The 23,667-nt window shown below is 35.3% G+C and overlaps 2 protein-coding genes across 3 annotated transcripts in view; one reads left to right on the top strand and one right to left on the bottom strand.

Annotated features, from left to right (window-relative positions):
- The window catches only part of LOC106056760 (protein GPR107-like), a 28,190-nt gene that overhangs the window by 479 nt on the left and 4,044 nt on the right, over window positions 1-23,667 (top strand). The window contains exons 2-17 of one of the 2 annotated variants that reach the window (XM_013213605.2): window positions 5,553-5,675; window positions 6,084-6,137; window positions 6,885-6,967; window positions 8,198-8,268; window positions 8,425-8,548; window positions 9,760-9,790; window positions 9,911-9,997; window positions 11,211-11,303; window positions 14,390-14,523; window positions 14,672-14,747; window positions 15,127-15,200; window positions 21,073-21,190; window positions 22,018-22,148; window positions 22,254-22,347; window positions 22,585-22,632; window positions 23,375-23,541. In XM_013213605.2, coding sequence (XP_013069059.2) covers window positions 5,553-5,675; window positions 6,084-6,137; window positions 6,885-6,967; window positions 8,198-8,268; window positions 8,425-8,548; window positions 9,760-9,790; window positions 9,911-9,997; window positions 11,211-11,303; window positions 14,390-14,523; window positions 14,672-14,747; window positions 15,127-15,200; window positions 21,073-21,190; window positions 22,018-22,148; window positions 22,254-22,347; window positions 22,585-22,632; window positions 23,375-23,541 — 1,508 coding nt within the window. Of the gene's footprint in view, window positions 1-5,552; window positions 5,676-6,083; window positions 6,138-6,884; window positions 6,968-8,197; window positions 8,269-8,424; window positions 8,549-9,759; window positions 9,791-9,910; window positions 9,998-11,210; window positions 11,304-14,389; window positions 14,524-14,671; window positions 14,748-15,126; window positions 15,201-21,072; window positions 21,191-22,017; window positions 22,149-22,253; window positions 22,348-22,584; window positions 22,633-23,209; window positions 23,352-23,374; window positions 23,542-23,667 lie in introns of those variants that run through there. The other variant, XM_056040594.1, reaches the window with a different exon arrangement.
- On the bottom strand, window positions 2,108-3,334 carry LOC129928096 (uncharacterized). The gene has a single exon (XM_056040617.1). It carries the CDS (start codon window positions 2,861-2,863, stop codon window positions 2,228-2,230), a length of 636 nt encoding a protein of 211 aa, XP_055896592.1. The 5' UTR covers window positions 2,864-3,334; the 3' UTR covers window positions 2,108-2,227.

The raw sequence follows: 23,667 nt of genomic DNA, 5'->3' as shown, positions 1-23,667 counted from the left end.
AGATCTACATCTACATCTAGTAAAGATGACTTTAGAGTTAAAACTGTTAAATTAGAGTATTTAAAGTTAAACGTTTGGAAACACTTTTACACGATCTTTTGTTTTTTATTTATAGTTCAGTAATGCCTACTAATGGCAATACCTAGAAAAAAAAAGAAAGTACCCAGAAAATCTTCAACTTTTAATCAATTTAATCTATGATAAGTCTGTTCAAGTCTGTTGCAAGTCTCTGCATTGCATTTTTCTTATTTGAATTCATGTAAAGTTTAATGTAAACTTACTGTAGGGTCGTCAACATTTGAAAACTCTTTTTCCCGAGGTGCAACAAATGAATACACTGAGAAGAATTTGTAAACACGTTAATTAAAATGTTTGGTAATTCTGCAGGAGTTCAAGGGGCAGCCATCTTTGTTACTATTTTGTTATTGTTCATGTTCCAAAGAAATCCCAATATAGTGTCTTAAAAAATACCAAGAATTAACATTACTTCTGTTTTCAAAGCAATGCTATTTTTTCTTTTAATTTTAAGTTGGTGTCAATACAATGTACCTCAATACGTTTCTTATTGTTCTGTCTTCTTTTTAATTGTTAAATATTGTCTGTATCTATTCTGAATTATTCTGATTTTTTTTACCACTATTTAAGTATTTTTATCGTCCTTTATAGATCTATATGTCTTTTGAAATGACCCATAATATCTAAATGTATTGATCTTAAATTTATATTTAGATCTAGAAAATTCAAGATCTATAAATTTAGATCTAGATATTTAGATCTAGATCTAGAAATTTAGATCTATATATATGTATAGAAATAGTCATGGGCGTAGCCAGGGGGGGGGGTTCTTGGGGTTCAAACCCCCCCCCCCCCCCAAATGAAATCCCCCCCGCAGGGGGGTGGGGACGGAATTAAGTGACTGATTTTTGCTTTCATTATGTTTATTTTAGGTGATATTTTAAAACTAAATCATCACTTACCACAGCACAGCCGAGGCAGTTTTGAGTTAAAAACCCTCTACAAGGGGGTTTTGAGTTTAAATCCCCCTACCAGGGGGTTTTGAGATTTTAAAAACCCCTATCAGGGGGTTTTGAGATACAAATCCCTCTACCAGGGGGCTTTGAGTTTAAAATATATATATATATTATATAATTATTTCCGCGGGGGTGGGGGGGGGATTCCCCAAAACTCTCCCCGAAAAAAAATCCTGGCTACGCCCATGGAAATAGTATAGATCTAATATGTTGTTATCTTTGTTGTTTTTTAACAAATGTTTGTATTTTTTAATACTCATTTTTCTATTAACTTGTTTTAAATGTAAATCTAAGCCTATTAGAATTTTGCCTTATACTAAAAAAGGGGAGATTGCTAGATCTAGCATATTTTTTAGCCACAAAAATAAAAAACAAACAAAAACCCAAATCTGACAGAAAACCCAAGATAAAAGATTACAGTCTAAACAATAACAAAGATGGCTGCCCCTTGAACTCCTGCAGAATTACCAAATGTTTTTAAAATTAACTGGAGTATAAATATATGGTTGCCTAGACTTGTAGTATTTTAGGTGATATCAATGTCCACTCTCCCCCCCCCCCCCCCCACCCTTATAAAATACATGTTATTTATTTATTTTGTTTGTTTGATGCAGGAGTTTTAAATATTTGTTATTTTTATTAATTGATTTCAAAGAAATAAAACAATAACAACACATTGTTTTTTTAAAACATATTTACATTTATATATACAAATATACAGCCAATATTTACAATTGATCTTACAATTTTACAAAAAACAATAACAACACAATATGTTTTAAAAAACATATTTACATTTATATATATACAATTATACAGCCAATATTTACAATTTATCTTTACAATTTTACAAAAAAACGTATACACATATTTATATACATATTTAGCCTGTAAGTATTTATTTAGATGCAAAGGAAATGTTTGTTTTACATATTTACATTCAGATATTTACATATTATAAATTTTATACATATACTACATACACTAATACAGACATACAGCAGATGTTAAATCATTTTATACAATTAAATTTTGCATATTTACATAAAGGCATGGAAACCTTAAGCCCAATATCATTGATCTGGGCAACATGATTGACACACAAAAGAAAGATCTCCAAGCTCTTCACTTGTCAAATTTTTTGACATGTGAGTGCATTCCACATGAAGCCACCGATCACATACTTCACAAAGGATCTAAATATTTCCATTATTTCCACCTTTTTTGCCACAACCTGAGCAAGTATCTTTTGTGGTTTGATTTCTTACTTGGTCAGCACCATCAACACCAGCAGCCAACTCTTTGTCCATCTCCCTTCTTAATGATGGATTGTCCTCACTGTCTTCATCTATGTCTTTTGAAGTACTCGGTTTGTTCATTTTCTTAGCTTCTAGTTTCTTCCTTTCTATTACTTGCTTGTGCATTTGTTTTTCTACTTTTTCCTTGTCCTTCACAACTTTGTTAGTTGCCTTTTCCTCTTCTTTTTTTCTTTTTAACTCATCCTTTTGTAGTTTAGTGACAATCTTCTTCCTATCAGTTTCTTCTATTCTATCTATTTTTTTTTTCAATGCTTGTTGAAATTCTTTACCGCTAAGAAGACTAGGTAAAGTTGGTGTGTTTCTGGTACTGTTTGTTTTCTTTCCTTTTCCTTTGAAAACAGGTATTTTTAATATATCAGCCTGTGTTAGTGTAGCTTGAGGTGTTGGCTCTTCATTGATTCGGAACACATCTATAAGTGATTGTATTGTGTTTTTAAATTGTCGAAATTTGTTTTCAAGATGTTGATCTGGAAATGTCTGCTCTTCGAGTGTGGCTAGTCTTGAGTAAAACATAATGACTTAATTTCTGGAAACTTGGTCAAGTATAAACAGAGTATGTTCTTTCAAATGTTTAAATTGATTGCTATTTATATTCATAGAGGTGATTTTTTGAGTCTCAGGTGAAGCTTGAGGTGATGCTTAAGCAGGGGTTTCACAAATGACTCGAAATGTAGGGGGTTCAATAAGGATTGTTGACATGACTGCATGGTTTGATGTGGAGGCTTCTGGTTGAATTTGTAATGATGTGGGGGCAGGTGGGATCAGAGATGTTGCAGCAGAGTGCCCCTCTGATGTGGATGTATTGGAAAAGACTGCAGATGCAGATGTCTCAGGTGATTGGGGGGACATCAAATAATCATGTGGGGAAGGGGATGAAGATGGCTGAGGAGATAATCTGTATGGTGATGTGGATAGAGAAAGAAGAGCTGACTCCTCATGATGATCTTGATTATTTAAATTCTCGGGATGGGCATCAGTTCTTGATTGTAAGGCATTTACTTGATATGATTTCATAAAAGTGCTGCTTGGATATAGTTTTTCTGACTTAATGATTTTTTCAGGATTAAGTGGGTACAGACCTGCAGCATTGAAACTACTAATAGCTATCTCTGGAGTGGCTAATCCTTCCCAAACAGGCTTGAGTAATCCTGCAAATGATTCCAAGTTCACACCATCACCATAAGTAGCAACATATTGTTTACTTTAAGGATCCAAAGAAGGCTTGATCCAGTGGCTGCATGAGGTGATTGGAATGTGGCAACAGACAGTACAATATGATTTTATTCTCGGAGCAAATTAGGGATGTCTCTAAAAGGGATGTATGGCTAGAGTGGCCATCAACTAAGAGAAGGACAGGTTTGGGGAGATGATTAGTGGATGGAATAAATACCTCTTTAATCCAGGTGTAAAATATAGCAGCTGTCATCCAACCAGTGTTGGACACTTGCAGCAGGGCTTTGGGAAATTCTGCTAATAGATTTTTCCTAGGGATCTTCTTGTATGGGTAGATAAGGAGGGGGGGAGTGTACTGCCCAGCTGCACTTATGCACGCCAAGACAGTCACTTGCTTCTTCATGTTTGCAGTAACCTTATAGACAAACTTGGACCCCTTGCCAGCCACCACTTTTCTGCTGTGTGGGTCAAATGAGAAGCCAGACTCATCAGCATTAAATATTCTACTTGGGCTACTGTAGGTTGTTGAGACTCTGCACTGGATTCTTTACTACTTTGATCTCCATCCCTGGCATTATCATAGCAGTGACTGTCTTTAAAATCTCTTTATTTGATCTCCCGAATCCACACTTGCCCATTCACCATTGTATGAATTTTAATTTGATTGTTTCATCTCACATATAGAATTTACATACTGATACAGTGATACAGGTAACAGCTAACATTCATTCACAGCTAATCCAATTTTTTGTAAATTGACTTTTTTCTATCCTTTTTCTAGAATGCTGCTTGGTAGAAACTTCCTCGTCCTCAACTTTAGCTTTATATTATAAATATAAAAATGTAAAATAACACCTTGATAGCATTCTCTCCACTAAGTCTAAGTTAATCAAAGATTTATATAAGCCATTAAACAATGCATTTAAATCATTTATAAATTATACTTCATATTATCAACGAGAATTGCTAATGTATGGCACCACAGGTCGCTACATCAAGGAGTGACTTCATTTAACATCATCAGGATGAGTCCAAACTTGCCTTAATAAGCTGATTTCCTTTTATATTTTGTGTACCTAAGTATAGAAAAAAAAAAGATTTCTAACACTACTCTTTAATAGAAATATTGATTTTAATACTATAGTCATAGATTGTTATGGGAGTTACAATTTTCCACTTCTAAAAGCTTTTGAAAAAGTTTGTATATTATGTGTATAACGCCCTGAACACATTTAAATCCATCAATAAGATGTCTTGCAATACAGTGCTACCTGTTGCATTACAGTGCTACCCGACACAATTTTCTAATCCTCAAATTCTATCAGTCCCCTTTTTGTCTCTTTCATCATTCAATCAAACTTCTTAGCCCCTTTAGTTGTTGTCTTCTGTTCTACCTGCATTATGATGCCTCTAACACACATGCACACACACACAATTTTTCATGAAACGCCCCTCCCCCAACAATTCTATTTTTGACACTCATATATTCAGAACAGTGGAACAGCCAGCATTACAATAACATCTTTATTTGCAACATATTTATGGTTTAGTTGTCCTAGACTTTGATCAAGTAAGAATAGATTACATTTTTGTATTTATTTGTCCACAGCAATTGATTATAGGACCAAGAATTTGTATATATTTTATATTGTAGATAATATAGAAGATCTATATTTAGTTAAATATAGATCTACCATTAATAATAGTTTTTCTAACCACTTTTATAATTATACATTGTATCTTCTGGTTTTATAAATTACAGAGATGTTCTTTCAGAAAAGAAGATGATACCATCCTACACATTATATACATTTGTTAATTTTATGGTACATGTTAATTAGTGGTTTATATACTCTGCTTTCATCGGCTGATTCAGGCAACCCATTCCATGTTCAAATGTGTGCATTATAACACTACAGAAGAAGAACTCTTGTAATGTAAATTTTGTAAAGTATAATAATATCCAAGTAAGTTAATATTCTTGTAAATCTTGTGTTGGCTTATATCTTGACTCATTTGACTTTTGCAGACTGATAATCGCCGTGATATTTTGTTAACTCACGCTTTTGGATTTCTTAAAGCTGGTACATTAACTGTAAATGTTACACTGTTCTCCTACAAAGGAAAAGATCCTGACAAAGTTAATAGTTACGTAAGTTTACTTTTCTTATTTTTAAATAACCCCTATAAGTTTAAATGTAGAGCACAACATCCTTGGTTCAATGACCATAAATTTAACTACTCACTAATTATATTGATAACTTATTAAGTCCATCCAGCTTTTAAAGGATTATCATTTTTTTTTAAATATTCAAAGGGAAGAGTAAATTTGTAAACATTATATAAATTTACAAATTATCATATATATATATATATATATATATATATATATATATATATATATATATATATATATATATATATATATATATATATATATATATATATATATATATATATATATATATATATATATATATATATATATATATTTACCCTAGAGATATATTTTTAACCTAGATTAATACATTATCTTTTTTTTTTTTTTTTATTTGTCCAGACCTTTGGATTTACTTTGGATAAAAGCAAAAGCCCTGGCCTAGGAAGCTATGTGGTAATATTCTTTCAACAAAGTAATAATAGTTTACATTGCATTTAATAGTCATTATTGATATTGAAATATTGCTTTATTAATATCTAGATCTTTTAGTGTTTAAAAACAAGTTTTTAAAAGGCACTGCGCTTTGTTCAAGTTTTATTATTTCCTGGCTTAAATGTTAAGTTCATTGTTCTTTTTTTTTTAAAATTAATTGTAACAAGTACCAAAATTCTATAGTCCCTATTCCTAGCCTCTCAATTGTAAAGGTTAAAGAGACTTTTCTTATTCTGCATGATTCCTAACTAGCTGTAGATCCATGGCAGGTAGATGTGCATTATTTCACCTGCGCATAGGAGGAAGATCCTTGTTTGAAGATCTAAGGTCTCAAACAAGGAAATCCTTTGCCGAACTAGTGAGGTTGTGATAGAGCGTCACATTTCTAAGTAAGGAGGAAGATTGTCAAGATCACAACACAATTTTTTATAATGCTTAGATTTATTGTATAATGTATTGTCAACATTGTTTTATAGCTTAAGCTATTATTTTTGTAAAAAGTAGCTTTTCTTATCCTGTAATTTTGTTTATATCTGGTCAAATACATCATTCTGCACACTCATGGCACACAAGATCTCATTATGTATTGACTGGATCTTTACAGTTATCACAGTTTTTTGTATGCCTTTATGATATTGATATGTCTTTTTTTTTTTTTTTTTTTTTTTTTTATAAATACATTTAACTAAATATATATTTATTGTACAGGAAAACTTACAGAAATGTGCTTTGAATGATTCTGACAAGTTCAGCAATATTGTGTTTTTTCGGTTTGACTTGAGTAACAACACGTGAGTTAACCAATAAAGATGCTCATGTCGGTTGATAGCACTTTTCAATTACATATAATTTGTATATGATGTTTTGAATGTTTGGGAACTGTGTGGACAGAGAATAGAGATGACAGAACCACAACATAACATATCTATACAACACAATTTTACATTACAAAATGTGTTTACACTCAAAGCAGCACTTCATTTTGCTAGATGTTTTCTTTGTTTCTTTAATATTTCTTATTTGGTTAGAATAATTATATATGACAATTTAAATTTGTCATTGATGCTATGTAGCTGACTGGGAGATCCAGAAGGTCTGCATATTCCATGCTTACTATAGTGTGATATTCTGTGAACTTGCTTTAGCTGATTGGATTGGAGGGAGTCACATTCATCTGCACCTTAAAAACACCTGTTGCAGAGTATTTAATGTTTTTATCTTTTGAGGCCCATTAATGCCCTTGAACAGTTCTCAAAATAAAAAAAAAATTCCCCTGCTTATTCATAAACTAACTTTTGTGTGAGTTCCTGAGGTAAAGGGAAAATCATTTGAATATGTGGGTAGGATGATTTGTTGCTACATTTTAAATTTGGGTTTATATTGTTGTAACTCTGTCCTGCGATTTGCCATCCTGCCCAATATTAGGCACTATTCAACATGGATTCAGAACATACTGTTTAGCTTCCTTTTTGAGCAAATTGACCAGAAGGGACTTACTGAGTCTGGCATAGTAGAATAAGAGAAAAGAAGTGTCCTTCATCCTGCCTTATAACTGGCATGCTAGGAGGCTGTTGCTGCAGCAACACTGGGAAGTGTGTTGTTGGTGCTGCACAGTGGGTGCTATTTGAATTGTGGACTGATAGGGAGGGCTGGTAAACATAATGTGGGGTGGAAGTGAACCCAATGTGTGACAGTTGCTGTTTATTTTTCACTATATATAGACATGTCTTCTAACCTGGCTTCTTCTTTGAGTTGCCTCCCTTAAGTTTTACCAATGTAGATTGACTAATAAAATTTGTATGTGACCAAGGGTTATGGTATACCACACTTCACATGATTTAAACACCAAAGTTTGTACTCATTGGTGGCAAATATAGTGAAGGAAAACATATTTTATATGTGAAATTAAGATTTAGTTTCACTAATGATAAATGCTGAGAACATTACAATTAAGTCCAAAAGATTATACTTTGTCTTTTTAATTTATGTTATTATTTTGCTTCTTTAACTTAAATGGACAGAATTATTGTTGAGCGGCGTGGCCAGGATTTTAAGGAGCTGAACATAGTGGATGAAAAAGCACTGTTGCAAGGTTAGTCATTTGGTAGAGTTTAATGATAAATTTGTTAAAATCCAATATTAGTTATTCATTTTACTAATCTAAAAACAACTGTCTATCAATAGAATAATCTATATATTTATATAATTTGTCTACTATTTTTAATTATATACTTTTTTTTAAATCAAGAAAACCTAAATAAACAACCAGCAGAAGCTGAGAGTAAAACTATTGCACCAGTAAATGCTGAGGCAACTACTAAAGCTCCTAATACTCAAAAAGCCATTGAAACCACCACTGAAGTGAAGAATAGGTATTGTGCAATATTAGTAAATTATTTTTATCATGAAAAATATTATGTTGACTTTCAACATTCTTCTTTAATATTCGTGTCACTACAGAGAAGAAGGGGGCAATGCAAAAATTAAAGTTGTAGATCAATTCTAAAATTAGAACAATGTCTAGATCTTTACACGCATGGTAAAAAATGTAACAAAGCAACAATAAAATTAATGATTAAATATCATTAAGACTCTTTTATTAATAAAACTATTGGCGAGATAATGAACAGGTGACAAATCTCTATTCATATTGCCTCACATCGTGCTTTCTGTGCAACAAAGGCATCTATAATTTCTTCTAAATCAATCCTGTCTAGTATATTTGACTCCACATGAATAGCAAGATTACATGGCAGTGGCATAATATTTAATGCAAAAAAATTTAGGACATTCATTTGAAAGGGGAAGGGGTGCCGTTTGAATTGGGACCCCTCTCCCACCCTAGCTAAACCACTATGGGGCAGATGATGTAAACGTCTTCTGTTTCTGTGTCACATGGTAAATGAAGTTGTCATTAGGCCAGCACAACGACTAACTGGTTTTACTTTTCCCCAACTAATGTCAGGCACCTATTAGAGGTGGTTGGACTCAGAGCATACTAAATATAAAAAAAATCAAAAAATTCAAAATCTCAGTCTTACAGAGATTTTAGAAACCTGAGACCCTAGGTTAGAAAGCCAGCGCTTTACCACTTTGCCCCTGGTCCCTGACAGTGAAACAACTACAAATCAGTCGCTCCTTCTGACTGTAGTTAAAAAAAAGAATTGAAATTGATAGTTACATTATCCTGAGATTAGAATTCCTTTAGCAATGGTGAACAAGATACTGTCATAATATGTGACTGTTATCACATGAATACAATGCAAATTCAATAAAATAATTTGCTTAAATATACCTTATGAAACAGTAATGCGAACTTCAATTAGTTGAAACATAATTTATATGAACAGGCAGGGTATTTTATCAGAGAACAGCAAATAGTGTTTGTTTAAAAAAAACATTTACTTTAAACAACAAGCGAGAAGCCATGTCTTTTGTGATTGCCAAGTTGCTTTTGACATTTCTATAAATATTAATTGGTGGTATCTGTCTTAAGAAATTTTCTTTTACGAGCATGCATGAAATAAAAGATTTAAGCTTGTTTTTTTAATAAATTTAATTGATTGGTATTCTTTCTTTCTAGCCGGCGTAGAAGAGAAGTAGAGACAAATAAGGTACATTTTCTGTTGTTTTATTTTCAACTCACATAATACACATTTATATTGATTTCTATATATATATTGTGAAATTCTGTTTGTTTTATTTAATGACTTGTTTTATCCAACATTGTGCAGAAAGAAAATGATGACGAGAGTAAAGCAGAAGTGATTCGTCTCCCATTGAAGTCTGTTGTTGGAGAGTTTAACTATTATCAGACATTTGTAAGTCAAATAAATATGCTTAATTTTTTAACACAATTAGGTGGAACTTAGCTGCTAGATGTTAAAATGAATAAGAATTTTGTTGTGATAATTGAAAATCTTTTTGAGCCTAAGCATAGGTGATATCTTTGGGAAGAAATTTATCTTTAGGAAGAGCTATTTAGTCTAAGGGCCATATTCTAAATAAAATGCACCATTTCTTTAGGCTTAAAATGTTTTTTTTTTTAAAGTTTGTATCAACTCCTGCTGTCTGTCTGAGTAGAATCTTGTACACATTATTTCTCCCTCTTCCGATTCTCGGATCAAGTTGAAACTGCACAATTATTCATTGTTCATGACAACACATGAATCAATAAAAAAAAAACAAATCAATTAGTCGTAATAAATTAATTTTGTTTTATATAGAGACAATAGGGCCTACTAAGTAAAGGGCAGATAAGCCTTGTGTAGAGAATTAGGTGGTTCGCTTAAGTAAAAAAACTAACAGTAGACTATAAAAACTACTTTTATAAGTACTTGAATAGATCATTGGCTAAGTCAGCGTCAGCCTTCCAACAATTCAATTTCAGACTCCAGCAACTTTTTTTTTATATTGTTCTTAAAAAGGCAGCACAGACACATTGTCCCCTTTCCCCACCCCACTGGTCCACAAAATTGACTGGACCATAGCGCATTGAGCATAGAAATTTTGTTACATAATTGATGCAATTTCACTCATTATAAGCTTTGTTTTTTAAAAATTATTTTTTAATATTTAACTTGTTAAAAGATTAGCATCAAAGCATTTTTATTATTAAAGCTTATCAGCTTAAGGGACAGGGTATAACTGAAAGTTCAGTCTTTGGTACAAGTTAAAATTTCAGCCTAGCTCAGTATAAAGGTTGTCATGGCAAAGAAGCAGTTTCTGAATGCCAAATAAGCATCAAATCTGAGAAGCTGCTAATTTTTTGTTTCATTCTAGATTTAGTATATTTTAAAGTTCACTCAAAGCCTTTACTTCACCAACCTATATATTTCCATGAAAGATAGATGGACTCAGGGACATCCTATAAATCCAGAAATTCAAAATCCCAGCTTTTACCAGGATTTAACCTGAGACCCCGCACTTGAAAGTCATGCTCTTTACTACTCAGCCTCCATGCCCATTCATCGCATCAAAACTCTTTGTATTTCTCTTCTTACAATTATTTCTGTATCTTTTTGTTGTGTTTAGTTCCAAGTAAACATAGACAAGGAAGCAGAAGAAGGCTTGTATAACTTTTATTTTCACAATTGTATGAAGGAATCTTCACTTGTCAACCTTACTGTAAGTCCTTTAAAATTGCTAGCTTATTATAAGAAGAATTTGTAAGGAAATATCAGATTACAGCAGGGAAAAAAATGTGTGAATTTTTTTTTTTTTTCAATAAAGATACTTTTAATATTTCCATCTCATTATGGTCTGTCCTTATATCAGTAATAAAAGGTAATTATTTGGTTTATATACTTTTTTTTAATTGCTCTCGCAGAATGTTTATATAAAGTTCAACTTAATTTCAGAATAGAAAGAACTGTTATAAAATAATTATAGCAATTTAATACTTTATTTTAATACTATATCACTTTAATACTTTATAAATTATATCTCTTAAACTGTATCCGCATGAAATTTCGTACACAGGTTCCTTTTACCTCCTAGACGTTCACTAAGAACCCTATTTGACATATTCACAACCTGACAACTGCTGTTCACGAAAAACTGCAAGCTTTCTATCTAACCTTTGTATTTTATTTTCATTATTTCCCCAAAAGGTCGCAGTCTTCTTATTAAGAATTTAAAAAGATAGCTAAAAAATTATTTCTTTTCCCTTAAGTGAACTTATTAAACTTGCTGTATGTCACTTACACTTCCCTTTAAGACGCTGACTAAATAAAATAAAAAAAAAACAACAAGGTTACAAAGACAGTTTGTGTGAAACACAAACTCAAAATTGGCCCCCGAAGTGGTCCACCCAGGCAGAAAGAATATCGGTATTGAATTCTGTCAGAAGTGGTCCACCCAGTCTTGGCACAGTCTGCTAAAGAGCTCACAGCTCAGCAGCAATAAAGCTGGCTAGAAGAAGAAATCCACCCAGTAAGGTAAAAAGGCAGGTTTTAATATTTTCAGAAAGAATATCATAATGAAATTCTATCAAAGGCAAATGACAGAGAAGAATGGAGAAAGAAGGTTGACAGATCCTGTGTGGTGCCCCAAAGGTCCAGCAGACCAAGGGATGAGTGAATGTGAAGTTAGCCTAACTGATGTCTTATAATGAGTATCTAATTGTTTTGTAAAGGGTCAATCTTATTCAAAGCCTCAAGAAAAGAAACATTTCCGTAAAAACAAATTCTGTAGCGTTTGGTACATCTTGTAGTTCACGCGATAATATGAAAAACTACTTATTAATTGTTGTTTTAAATTATTTTTAACTTATTTGCATAGTAAATAGATTTTTACTCTTTAAAAAAAAAGTTAACTTTTATTTTTGTAAATGTAGTATTTAGTATGACAGAACTTACATAACTGAGCGATACAAATATTTTTTGATAAAAAATCTAAAACCATTTGCATAAATGTGTTAAAAAATGGTAAATAGTCATCTCCCTTACTAAAAAACCTCCAGCCTTTGTTACTATTAATAGTGAATAGTTGTAAAAATAGTGTATTTTTTTTAAAAACTGCTTGCATAATTGATTTTAAAAAATTAGATTTTTCGCTTTCAGAAAAGAAAAAAGTAGCCATTGTATCAGAACTTTGAATGATGTCCCATTTTCATTTTCTCTTCTAGTTTCTGAGATCTAAATGGGATGGACGGACGGACAGACAGGCCACACAAAACTAATAGCGTCTTTTTCCCTTTCGGGGGCGCTAAAAAGCTAATCCTAATAGCATATAAACGCTAGATATAGTTCTATTGTCATTTCACTACATTCAAATAGGGTAAAAAAAAAAGTACACAATAAAACCAAATGGATATTTCTTTTTATTTAGAGAACATAGTACCCAGAATAAATGTAGAGTTGGGAACAGGAATGTAGCATTCAATTGGGCCATTGAGGCCTTTGGAAAATAAGTCATAGAGTGTACAAAGGAATAACTTTTTATTGTTGGCAGGGGGAGGGGGGGAATAAGTAAAATTGATACTGGAATTAGTGTGTATGAGTGCGTATGTGTCAGGGGTCCCATTATGAAGTGGGTCTATCCAAATTAAGTTAAAAGTTTATGTTGGAGAAATTATGATAGGCAGCTTAAAAATAACAAAATGGGGGTTACTGAGACTGAACAAGAGAGATAGAGAGGGAAAGAGATTGGGCTATTAAATTTCATTGTAACAGATACACTAATTTACGGGCTAAAAAAGTATGTGTGGTTGATTATTAAAATGTGACCTGTTTATTAAAATTCAACAAAAGAAAAGAAGGGAGTGTTTCAGCCATAATAAACAATATCAAGCCTAGGAACAAATCAATTGGCTTAGCCGGTGTCTACTGTTAGTAATATATAAATATATATATATATATATTGTTACGAATCTCACTATCCATGCTCTCTGCAAACTGCACCATACACCACCAAGTTAAAGAACTTGACATCTCAGGGCTCCAAAGTAACGTAACGCTTTAATAGTTGAATAAATAACAGCCAATACTGTACAATTGGCAACACGAACACTGTACAAATATCTCTCCGATAACACCGTTCCGCCGTATCAACTCTTGCACTGGCCTCTCCGTCTCGTTCTGGGCTTGCACTGGGTTCAACAGTCCAGGACTGACTTCACACACTAGGCTCGTTGTGTCGGACTCGATCGCAGACCAAGATCAAGATGCCAGTAGTCTCAACTGTACTTGACAGTACTCCGCACTGAACCGTCGTAATGCTCCGTAGAGAACCACACCATTGAACTGTGCTGTAGTTGACCGTGTTCTGAGCCCCTGTCGTGAAACACTTTTCTCAACCTTGCTGTATTGAGCCCCTTTTCTCGACCGTCTTGACTGCGACACCTCCGCTCTTATATAGGGTCTCTAATGACCTTCTAGAACCGGACGGAACATCGCTCGACGTTTCTAGCTTCGTCACATGACTACATTCCTTGTGACGCTCCTGAGCTCTGTTCACGACGGCGATCCTTCCCGAACCGTCCTGTTGACACTCGACTCGGCTGACCATCGTAACTTGTCATGGTTGACCGCTCGTCTAGCGCTGGCCTGGGGCGACTACACTCACACCACTAGCCCCATCTGTGCCACCACCAGGTTTATAACAATATATATTAAAGCTGCACAAAAATATATTTTTTTTATTGAAAGAAAATTGTTGAAGCCTATGCAACTTGGCAATTTTTTTTATAATAGAGTTTTATATGATTTCAGATACAAATCATACAGAAGAATGAGTTTGGCTACTTATCAGCAGATGAAATGCCTATTCCCATTTTGTATTTTGTCTCCTGTGTGATATTCTTTGTACTTTCTATTGTTTGGTTTGTGGTATTGCGCAGAGCTGAGTAAGTTGAAATACATTTTTACTATTCTGTTTTTACAATAAATTTTTTATCTCAAAGTTAATAGTTGATAGTCTTTTTTTTTTTACAGTGCTTACACTTTCTGTTTTCATAGTTTCCATTTTTAATTAAGACTTTTATTCCTCCACAGTGGAGGTGTCTACAAGATACATTACCTGATGTTGGTTGTAATCTTCTTCAAAAGTATTTCCAATTTATTTCATGGGGTAAATTTATTTTATATTCACATTCTATTTAATGTTTGATAAAATGCAACTAGAAACTATTCATAGACTTGTAAACCTAAATTTATTTCCTTTTTTTATTTCCACTGAAATGGGTGGTTTTATCTATTTTACTCATTACTGTGTTGAATGTTCTCTAAGTTAGTTTTAATTAAGAAATCTTATGTAGTAATTCTCAATAGGCTTTTTTTTTACAAATCGAATTTTTTTTTTTTTTTTTTAAGAATAAATATTAGTTTAATAATCTTTTAAATTGAACATGCATTTTATTTTTAGTCTTAATCTTTAGTTGTATGCTTAAAGATATAATATATGTTATACCAATATATGTTATACCCTGGTACATAATATATGTTTAAAGGTAAATATGCACATGATTGAAAAAACTGGCATACACCTTGATGCTTGGGCTATCTTGTGGTATATTGTCTATCTGTAAGTACATAGTTGACTAGTTGCTCTATGTTTATTATCATAATATTTTTCTTTTGTCACAATTTAATAATGGCCTTTACAGAATGAGTTCAATGTGAAATTCTCTTCCCATTTTAACTTTTGTTTTTCTCAATAAGCTAACAAAATCATTACTAGATTCACAGACAGAGCTGGCCTCTTTATTAAAAAACAGAACTTTCAATAATTCCTCGTTTCATGAAGTAATTGTGTTAGACTAGTAGATCTAAATACCAGCTCGTCCCGAGACATGACGTTAAACTGCGCTCCTCTTTCCTTAGCACTTTTGGAGCTCAAAAGTGCCCTACTTCTTTTCTATCATTGTGTCTGCCTCCTCTTTTCCTAAGTCTGCCTTCATTGATCATCACACTGTCTCCTTAACTTTAAATTCTCACTACGTCCTAGACCAGTCCGTTTGCCGTGGACTGCGACGGGTAAGGGGGGATAAAGAGATCCTGGTGTTTGAGTGGTGGCTATCTGAGGATAAACCACAACAACACAATACTTTGGCTCCAAGTTCCCCTAGACCTGAGACCCAAACTGTCAAGCTGGCCACTCAGCCTACTCCAAGGACTGCCCTGTGTGGAAACAGGAGGTTGCCGTGCAGGAGTACAAGGCAAGAAATGGATGTACCTTCAGCCAGGCGAAATCGGCTGTACTGGCCCTACCCAAGGGCCAATTCGGCTTGACAAAGACCTACGCCCAGGCTGTTGCTAAGATAGGAAGATCCATAGCCACACAGACGGACACATTGACCCCACCACCCCCTCCTCCAACTCAGAAGAAAACACCGCCAAAGAACACACCTCTGAAGAAACAAGAAAGCCCTGTTGTCATGCTAAAGAACAGGTTCTCTGTGCTCGCTGATGAGAGCATGGAGACTGAGCAGCATGTCAAAACCAATACTCCGGGAGAACCCGGAGACATCATGTCTGACACAGGTTCTCCTCAGAGAACCCAGCTAGACACCCCAACCTCTACCGAATTAGAGGTTGACCAACTCCCTAAGGGGAGAAATCAAAGCGGAGAGGATGCCCGAGGCGAGAGAGGAGGAAATGACCTCCGCTCTAACCAGAGGGATCTCCCCTCTCCAGAGAGAAAGACTTCCCCCAAAAGGGGGTTGTCCTCCTCTCCATCCAAACCCAAGAATAAAAATACCAAGGTCACTGGAATAAAGGGAAACCCCTCCGGGGGCCTCCCAAGGCCAAATAGCTCCAAGTAGGTCATCTAGAATAAGCCATGGATTCCAGAATTGTACAGTGGAATTGTAGAGGCCTCAAGGCCAATTACGAGGAAATGCAGCTACTGATGGACTCTGAGACTCCTGTAGCTGCCTGCTTACAGGAAATATTTCTGAAAGATTGCATCAGCTTCCGAAGCTACCGTGCTTATAGCAAGAATGTTGAGGATGCAGAGAGAGCATCAGGTGGAGTCTGTATCCTTGTGAAGGATAGCATCCCCCATGAGAGGGTAGAACTACAGACCACACTACAGGCCGTAGCAGCTAGGATAACCCTTCACAAGGTTATCACTTGCTGCAGCCTGTATCTACCACCAGGCGCTCCATTAAACCGAACAGACATGGAGGACCTATTGAAACAACTCCCCCGGCCTTATTTAATCCTTGGGGATTTCAATGCCCATAACACCATGTGGGGATCCAACAATACTGACACAAGAGGTCGTATGCTGGAGGATATCTTCCTCCAACATGATTTATGCATACTTAATGATGCATCAACGACCTATTTGCACCCAGGAACTGGATCACTCACATGCATTGACCTCACCGTATGCGTCCCCGGACTTCTGGACGATTTTAAATGGTCAGTTAGCAATGATCTACGGGGAAGTGATCACTTCCCAATCATCATTACTAACAATTTCCCTTCATTGGGACGACCTCAGCGGTGGAAACTGAATAAGGCCGATTGGGAACAATTCCAAAAAAGATGCTCCGAGGATATCACAGAAAATATCCTCCATGAACAGAACCCAGCTGATACCTTTGCTAGCAAGCTACTAAGTATAGCCAGGAAAGTTATACCCCTAACCTCTGCAAATCCAAAACGGCCTAGCAAACCATGGTTTGATACAGCTTGCAAAAGTGCTATTGGTGATAGGAAAAAACGACTGGCTGCATTTATAAAGAATCCTTCCCAGGAAAACCTAAAGCTATTCAGGATAGCTAGAGCAAAGGCTAGACAAACCATACGGTCAGCCAAAAGGAATTCCTGGAGAAGTTTTGTCGGCAGTCTGGATGCCAAAACTTCTGCTAGAGCGGTTTGGAAGGCAGTAAGGCGAATCAAAGGGAAAGAATCAAATGCAATAGGGCATTTGAAAAACCAAGGACGAACTGTCACGTCCCCCAGAGAAATAGCTGACTGCCTTGCATCCTCAATAGCAGAAAAAAGTCAAAACCAGGGAGGAAAGACACCCCATTGATTTCAGGTCAGAGAACAATGAAGACTACAACAAACCGTTCTTGCTTGAGGAACTGAGGGAATCGCTGGACAAGTCACATGACACAGCGCCTGGAGAAGACGAAATCCATTACCAGTTCCTCAAGCACCTTCCCGAACCCTCATTGGCAGTCCTGCTAGGGGTCTATAACTGTGTGTGGCAAACAGGCACTTTCCCAAACAGCTGGAGGAAAGCCACAGTTATACCGATACCTAAACCGGGAAGAGACGGCTCTGACCCAGCTAACTATCGACCAATAGCACTAACAAGCTGCATCTGCAAAACCATGGAAAGAATGATTAACAGTAGGCTGGTCTGGTACCTGGAAAGGAATAAAGTGATCTCAAACTACCAGTGCGGATTCCGGCAGGGGCGGACAACAACTGACCACCTGGTAAGGCTGGAAGCTTATATTAGAAATGCATTACTCAGAAGAGAACATCTAGTAGCTGTATTCTTCGATATAGAAAAGGCCTATGACACAACCTGGAAACATGGCATTCTACGTGACCTGGCGCTTATGGGGCTTAAGGGACACCTCCCCCGTTTTGTGGAGGAATTCCTGAAAGATCGAAAATTTCAGGTTCGAGTGGGCAACTCCGCTTCTGACACTCATGACCAGGAAATGGGTGTACCCCAGGGCAGCATTCTGTCAGTCACCCTGTTCAACATTAAAATAAATAGCATCATAAATGCGCTGTCCCCTGGCATAGAGTGCTCTTTGTATGTTGATGACTTTGTCATTCTTACTTATGGGAAAAACATGAACACCTTAGAAAGAAAATTACAGTTATGTTTAAACAAAATTCAGGGTTGGGCAAACTATAATGGTTTCAAATTCTCAGACTCCAAAACAGTTAGTATGCATTTTTGTAATCTAAGGGGACTCCACCCAGACCCTGAACTATTTATACACAAAAAGAAGATCCCTGTCGTGAAAACTACAAAATTTTTAGGCCTCACCTTAGATTCCAAATTTAATTTTCTCCCCCACATTAAGGAACATAAGAAGAAATGCCAAAAGTCATTAAACATACTAAGAGTACTCAGCCATACGGACTGGGGAGCTGACAGAGATACCTTGCTGCTGCTCTATCAGAGTCTAATTCGATCCAAGCTAGACTACGGATCCATAATATATGGAGCAGCAAGCTAGTCGTACCTAAAAATACTGGAACCAATACAAAATGCTGCCCTGCATCTCTGTCTCGGCGCGTTTCGTACATCACCTATCCCAAGCCTCCAAGTGGAGGCTGGAGAACTCCCCATGGATATAAGAATGAAAAAGCTTGCAATGCAGTATATAGTCAAGCTAAAATCCAACCCCACGAACCCTGCTTTTGACTCCATATTTAACCCCACAGAGGTAGAATTATACAATCGAAGGCCTAACGTCATACAGCCGTTTGGCCTTCGAATGAGAGAACCCATCCAAAATTTAACCCCACCCATTGACCAAATCTCTAAAATAGAAACCCCTCAGAATCCTCCTTGGCTAATGAATAAACCCAAATTAAATTTATCCCTCCTTAATTTCAAAAAAGAAAATACAGACCCAAGCATACTACAAGTCCACTTTAGGGAACTGCAGGAGAGCTACGGAGATTGTGGCACCATCTACACAGACGGATCCAAAATGGAGGGAAAGGTCGTGTGTGCCTGCTCCTTTCGGAACAAAACAATCTCCCGTAGACTCCCCGATGGCTGCTCCATATTTACGGCCGAATTGCACGCAATATTGCTTGCACTTATGGCCGTAAAAGCATCAGAAAGGAGGAAATTTATAATCTGCTCTGACTCCAAATCTGCATTGCAAGCTTTGGGGCGGATGAAGACTGACATCCCATTGGTACATAAGAGCCTGAAGCTGTTGGACCAAATAACAGCAGACTGTAGGGATGTCACCTTCATCTGGGTCCCCTCCCATGTTGGCATTGAGGGAAACAAAGCCGCAGACAGAGAAGCAATGAGAGCCCTAAATCATGCGGTGTCAGGAACCCAAATTCCCTACTCGGACCTGAGACAAAGTATTGCCTCTGCCACCTATCGAGAGTGGCAGAACCGATGGGAGGCTGAGACTCACAGTAAACTCAGGCAGATTGTGGCGGATGTCAGGTGGTGGCCCACATCTAAGGGTCTGACAAGGCGTGGTAGCACGACCATGTCCAGACTTAGGATTGGCCACACCTACATCACGCACTCTTTTGTACTGAAGAGAGAGGAGCCCCCACTTTGTGAGTACTGTGACTCTCGCCTCACCGTGGAACATATCCTCATTGATTGCCCCAGATACCAGGATGTCAGGGCGAAATATTTTAGAGCCTCTAATTTAAAAACACTATTTGATAATGTCGACCCTGGGAAGGTACTGGGCTTTATTCGGGAAGTGGGGCTATCTACGAAGATCTGACTTCTGAATTTGTGAACATGCACTATTTACATTAGATTTTTACCAAATATTTAAATTTTTACTACCTTTACTATTTTAACTGTGAATAGACCTTGATTTTAATTATATGACTGTATAGAATCTGGCCCTTGTTGTTTAGAGAGAGAGTAGTCCTTAAGGGACTGCAGGCACGACATGGCCTAAATTGTGCCGATGTGCCTCAAATCAAAAATCAAATCAAATCAAATCTAAATACCAGCAAGCTTTCACTACCCCATTTTCCATAGTCACTCATTCTTGACATCATTATGACCTCCCTTACTTGTGACAATACAATATTGTAGTGAGAATCACAGGTGTGACGTTTTGATTGGCAACACCATTGCAGATTCTCTGGTACCAACCTTTTATATAACAAGTAACTTTAACAATGCTGAAAAGATCATCCAAAATTTACAAAAAGAATGATAGTGTATATTCCCTAAATTCTGTAGTTTTGGTAACCAAGAACTACATTTAAATACAGTAGTTTTATCCAATTTTTTAAAACTGAGATTTGAAACTTTCAAGGCTTCAAGTAAACAGAGTTTTAATGATGATGATGCTTACCTCTTTTGTTAGTAACCTGTATACCTAGGTTCTCTATAGATAGGATGTTTTTTGATCTAGGCTTGCAAAATTCATGCATATCTCAGCATGCTTACCAATACTTCCGTCATACTCAGCTGATACAATTACCATTTATCCTGCACATAGCTAAATTTCTCACAACATAATTATTCTCTCTTATTTAAAGGTTTTGTTGTTATAGAATAGCCTGGATGTGTACTTTATTTTACACTGAGCTGGCTCTAAAAACGATTACTAGCACTAAATAGGCCAATCTTGTTAGTCATCTGCTGGCTCCATACTTCCCTAGTGGAAACAAGTAAACTTTTCTTGGCCTCGCCAACGAACATCTGTGTGTTTGCTTTATGACAAATTTTTGTTTTCTTTTATTAGAATGAGAGGAGCAGTATTGTTTGTTACAGTACTTTTGATTGGTGCTGGATGGGCTTTCATCAAGCATGTGTTCACAGACAGAGAGAAGAAACTGTTTCTTGTAGTCATTCCATTACAGGTAACAGTCAGGATTGAAGTTTTTAAATTGTCCTGTCTCATTCCATTACATTTGACAGTGATGATTGAAGTTTATAAAGTGTCAATTCTCATTCCATTGTCTTGAGTATTTTGTTTCTCTCATATACTGTAACTTTATATAAATTAGAGCACGTATTCAATCACTGTCCTGAAAACCGATTTTCAAATATTTTATAAAGTTGTTTTGTCATCTTTAGTCACTTTTTAGTTATTACCATTATTATACAGTTTATTCTAGATGTATTCAATACTTAGCATCACATCGGAGAAAGTACAGGTACTTAGTAATAGTGCAAGCTGCACATAAAACCATTTAAAATATTGACCACAGAAATAAGTTTGAGCATTTGAGACACAGATCCTGGAGAATAATTCAGCTGCAGCTCAAAATCTTTACTCATAAATTTTTTATACTTCTCCCAGATGTCATGAATACCAGACTTCAGTTTGGGAAAGTCAAGTTTATCAATTGTTGTTTGGCCATATAACCAACAGCAAAAGAACAAAATAAAGTCCTGTTTCTGCCAAAATAACCCAACAGCTGAAGAACAAAATAAAGTCCTGTTTTGACCTTATATCTAAACAGCTCAAAAACAAAATTAATTCCATCACCTTTACCAAACTTAGTAAGAGTTAGGTTTGGAAGGGAAACTTAGCATAAACTAAATCTTTGTTAATCTTTTCTATAAATGTAAGTGATTGACTTCAAATTTGTTTGGGATAGGAATGTTCTAAATTCTCTGTTTTGCACATAGAAAATGATTAATTTATACTGGTATTTGTAAAATATTACGTTTTCCCCCCTAGATTTTAATGAATGTTGCCTGGGTCATCGTAGAGGAGAGTGAAGAAGGCTACTCATCATATGACACTTGGCATAAAATATTTATGGGAGTTGACTTGCTTTGTTGTTTTGCCATTCTCTTTCCAGTGATATGGTAAGTCCTTTGCTACATTCTTTTATTGTTATGTAATGGTGGGATGTAGATCTAAAATCACTTAACATTTAAGTTTTGTTAACAAAAAATTCTTTCTTTGATTAGGTCAATTCGACATCTTCAAGAGGCCTCTAAAACAGATGGAAAAGCTGCCATTAACTTAAATAAATTGAAACTATTTAGACACTTTTATATAATGGTATGTCTTTATTCTTAATTAAGTAAATAGATTACATCAATTAGACTAACAATTTTGTTTGTTTTTAACTAGTTTTATAAAGTTTTATCTCTGAATGAACATTATTTTATTGTTTTCTATATTTGTAGAAATATAATTATGTCAAGTTAAGATATAGTACAAAGATTTGTTTTCTTTTTGTTTATTTTCTGATTATCTTTATTTATAATTATGGCTCAATGCTTTTACCACTCTTAGGTTGTAGCTTACATTTACTTTACTAGAATTATTGGATATTTACTTGTGGTGAGTACAGGATATTTTGATATCTATAAATAAACATGCTAAATTTTTGTAGCTTTTAAGCTTCTGCCCCCTACTCTTGCAGGAGAGCCTAGAAAAATTTTGATCTTTGATCAATTAATATTTTTTTCCATGTAAATTGTACAAGCATTTTATTGTTGAAATATTGTTTACCTGTTGGGCCAGTGTCCTTACAAAGGTGACCCCAAAAAATGACCAAACATTTTTCTGTGATCAAAAGTATTAATTGTCATCTATCTCTCTCAAAATAGTTATTTAAAGCACTTACAAAAACGATTTATAACTTCAGTATCATAAGCCAATAATTTCTCTTGTTTAGTCTTTTTCTTTTTCACCATTTCTTAAAAAAAATAACTTATGTTATTAGATGTCTTTAACTCATGGTTGTCTGTAGCTCATGGCTTAGCTTCCTGGGAAAACATTGACTGGTTGCCAGTTTTTAATTTCTCTTGTACAACAAGAAGTAGATCAACAACATATGATTCAATCAATTAGTGGAGACTTCGACTTCAGTTGTGTAATCTTGGAAACATTTCACTTCATTCATTATGCTCCCTAGATAACTTTACCATTTTGTAAACATTTCACTCCAATGTATTCATTATGCTCCCTAGATAACTTTACCATTTTGTAAACATTTCACTCCAATGTATTCATTAAGCTCCCTAGATAACTTTACCATTTTGTAAACATTTCACTCCAATGTATTCATTATGCTCCCTAGATAACTTTACCATTTCGTTATGGCTGGATGAAAGACTTGTTTGAGGAAGCTTTTCTTTTGGTCTTCTTTACACTGACTGGCTACAAGTTCAGGCCTACTAGTGACAACCCTTACTTACAGGTACCACTCGACAGTGACGACGAGGAAGAAATTGAGCTAGATGAAGTGTAAGTATACTTCAAGAATTATGATTTGGTCAGTATTGACCACTTTAAAAAAGCTATGGTAAATATGATATAAAATGCCATTAGGAACCTGCTTAAATTAGTCGTATTAACTCAACTGAGGACAAG

The sequence above is a fragment of the Biomphalaria glabrata genome, chromosome 9 (genome assembly GCF_947242115.1).
Source record: "Biomphalaria glabrata chromosome 9, xgBioGlab47.1, whole genome shotgun sequence".
In the NCBI taxonomy this organism is placed as follows: Eukaryota; Metazoa; Mollusca; class Gastropoda; family Planorbidae; genus Biomphalaria; species Biomphalaria glabrata.
Note: the sequence above shows the minus strand (reverse complement) of the source record. Positions and strands in the feature narration are given on the sequence as shown.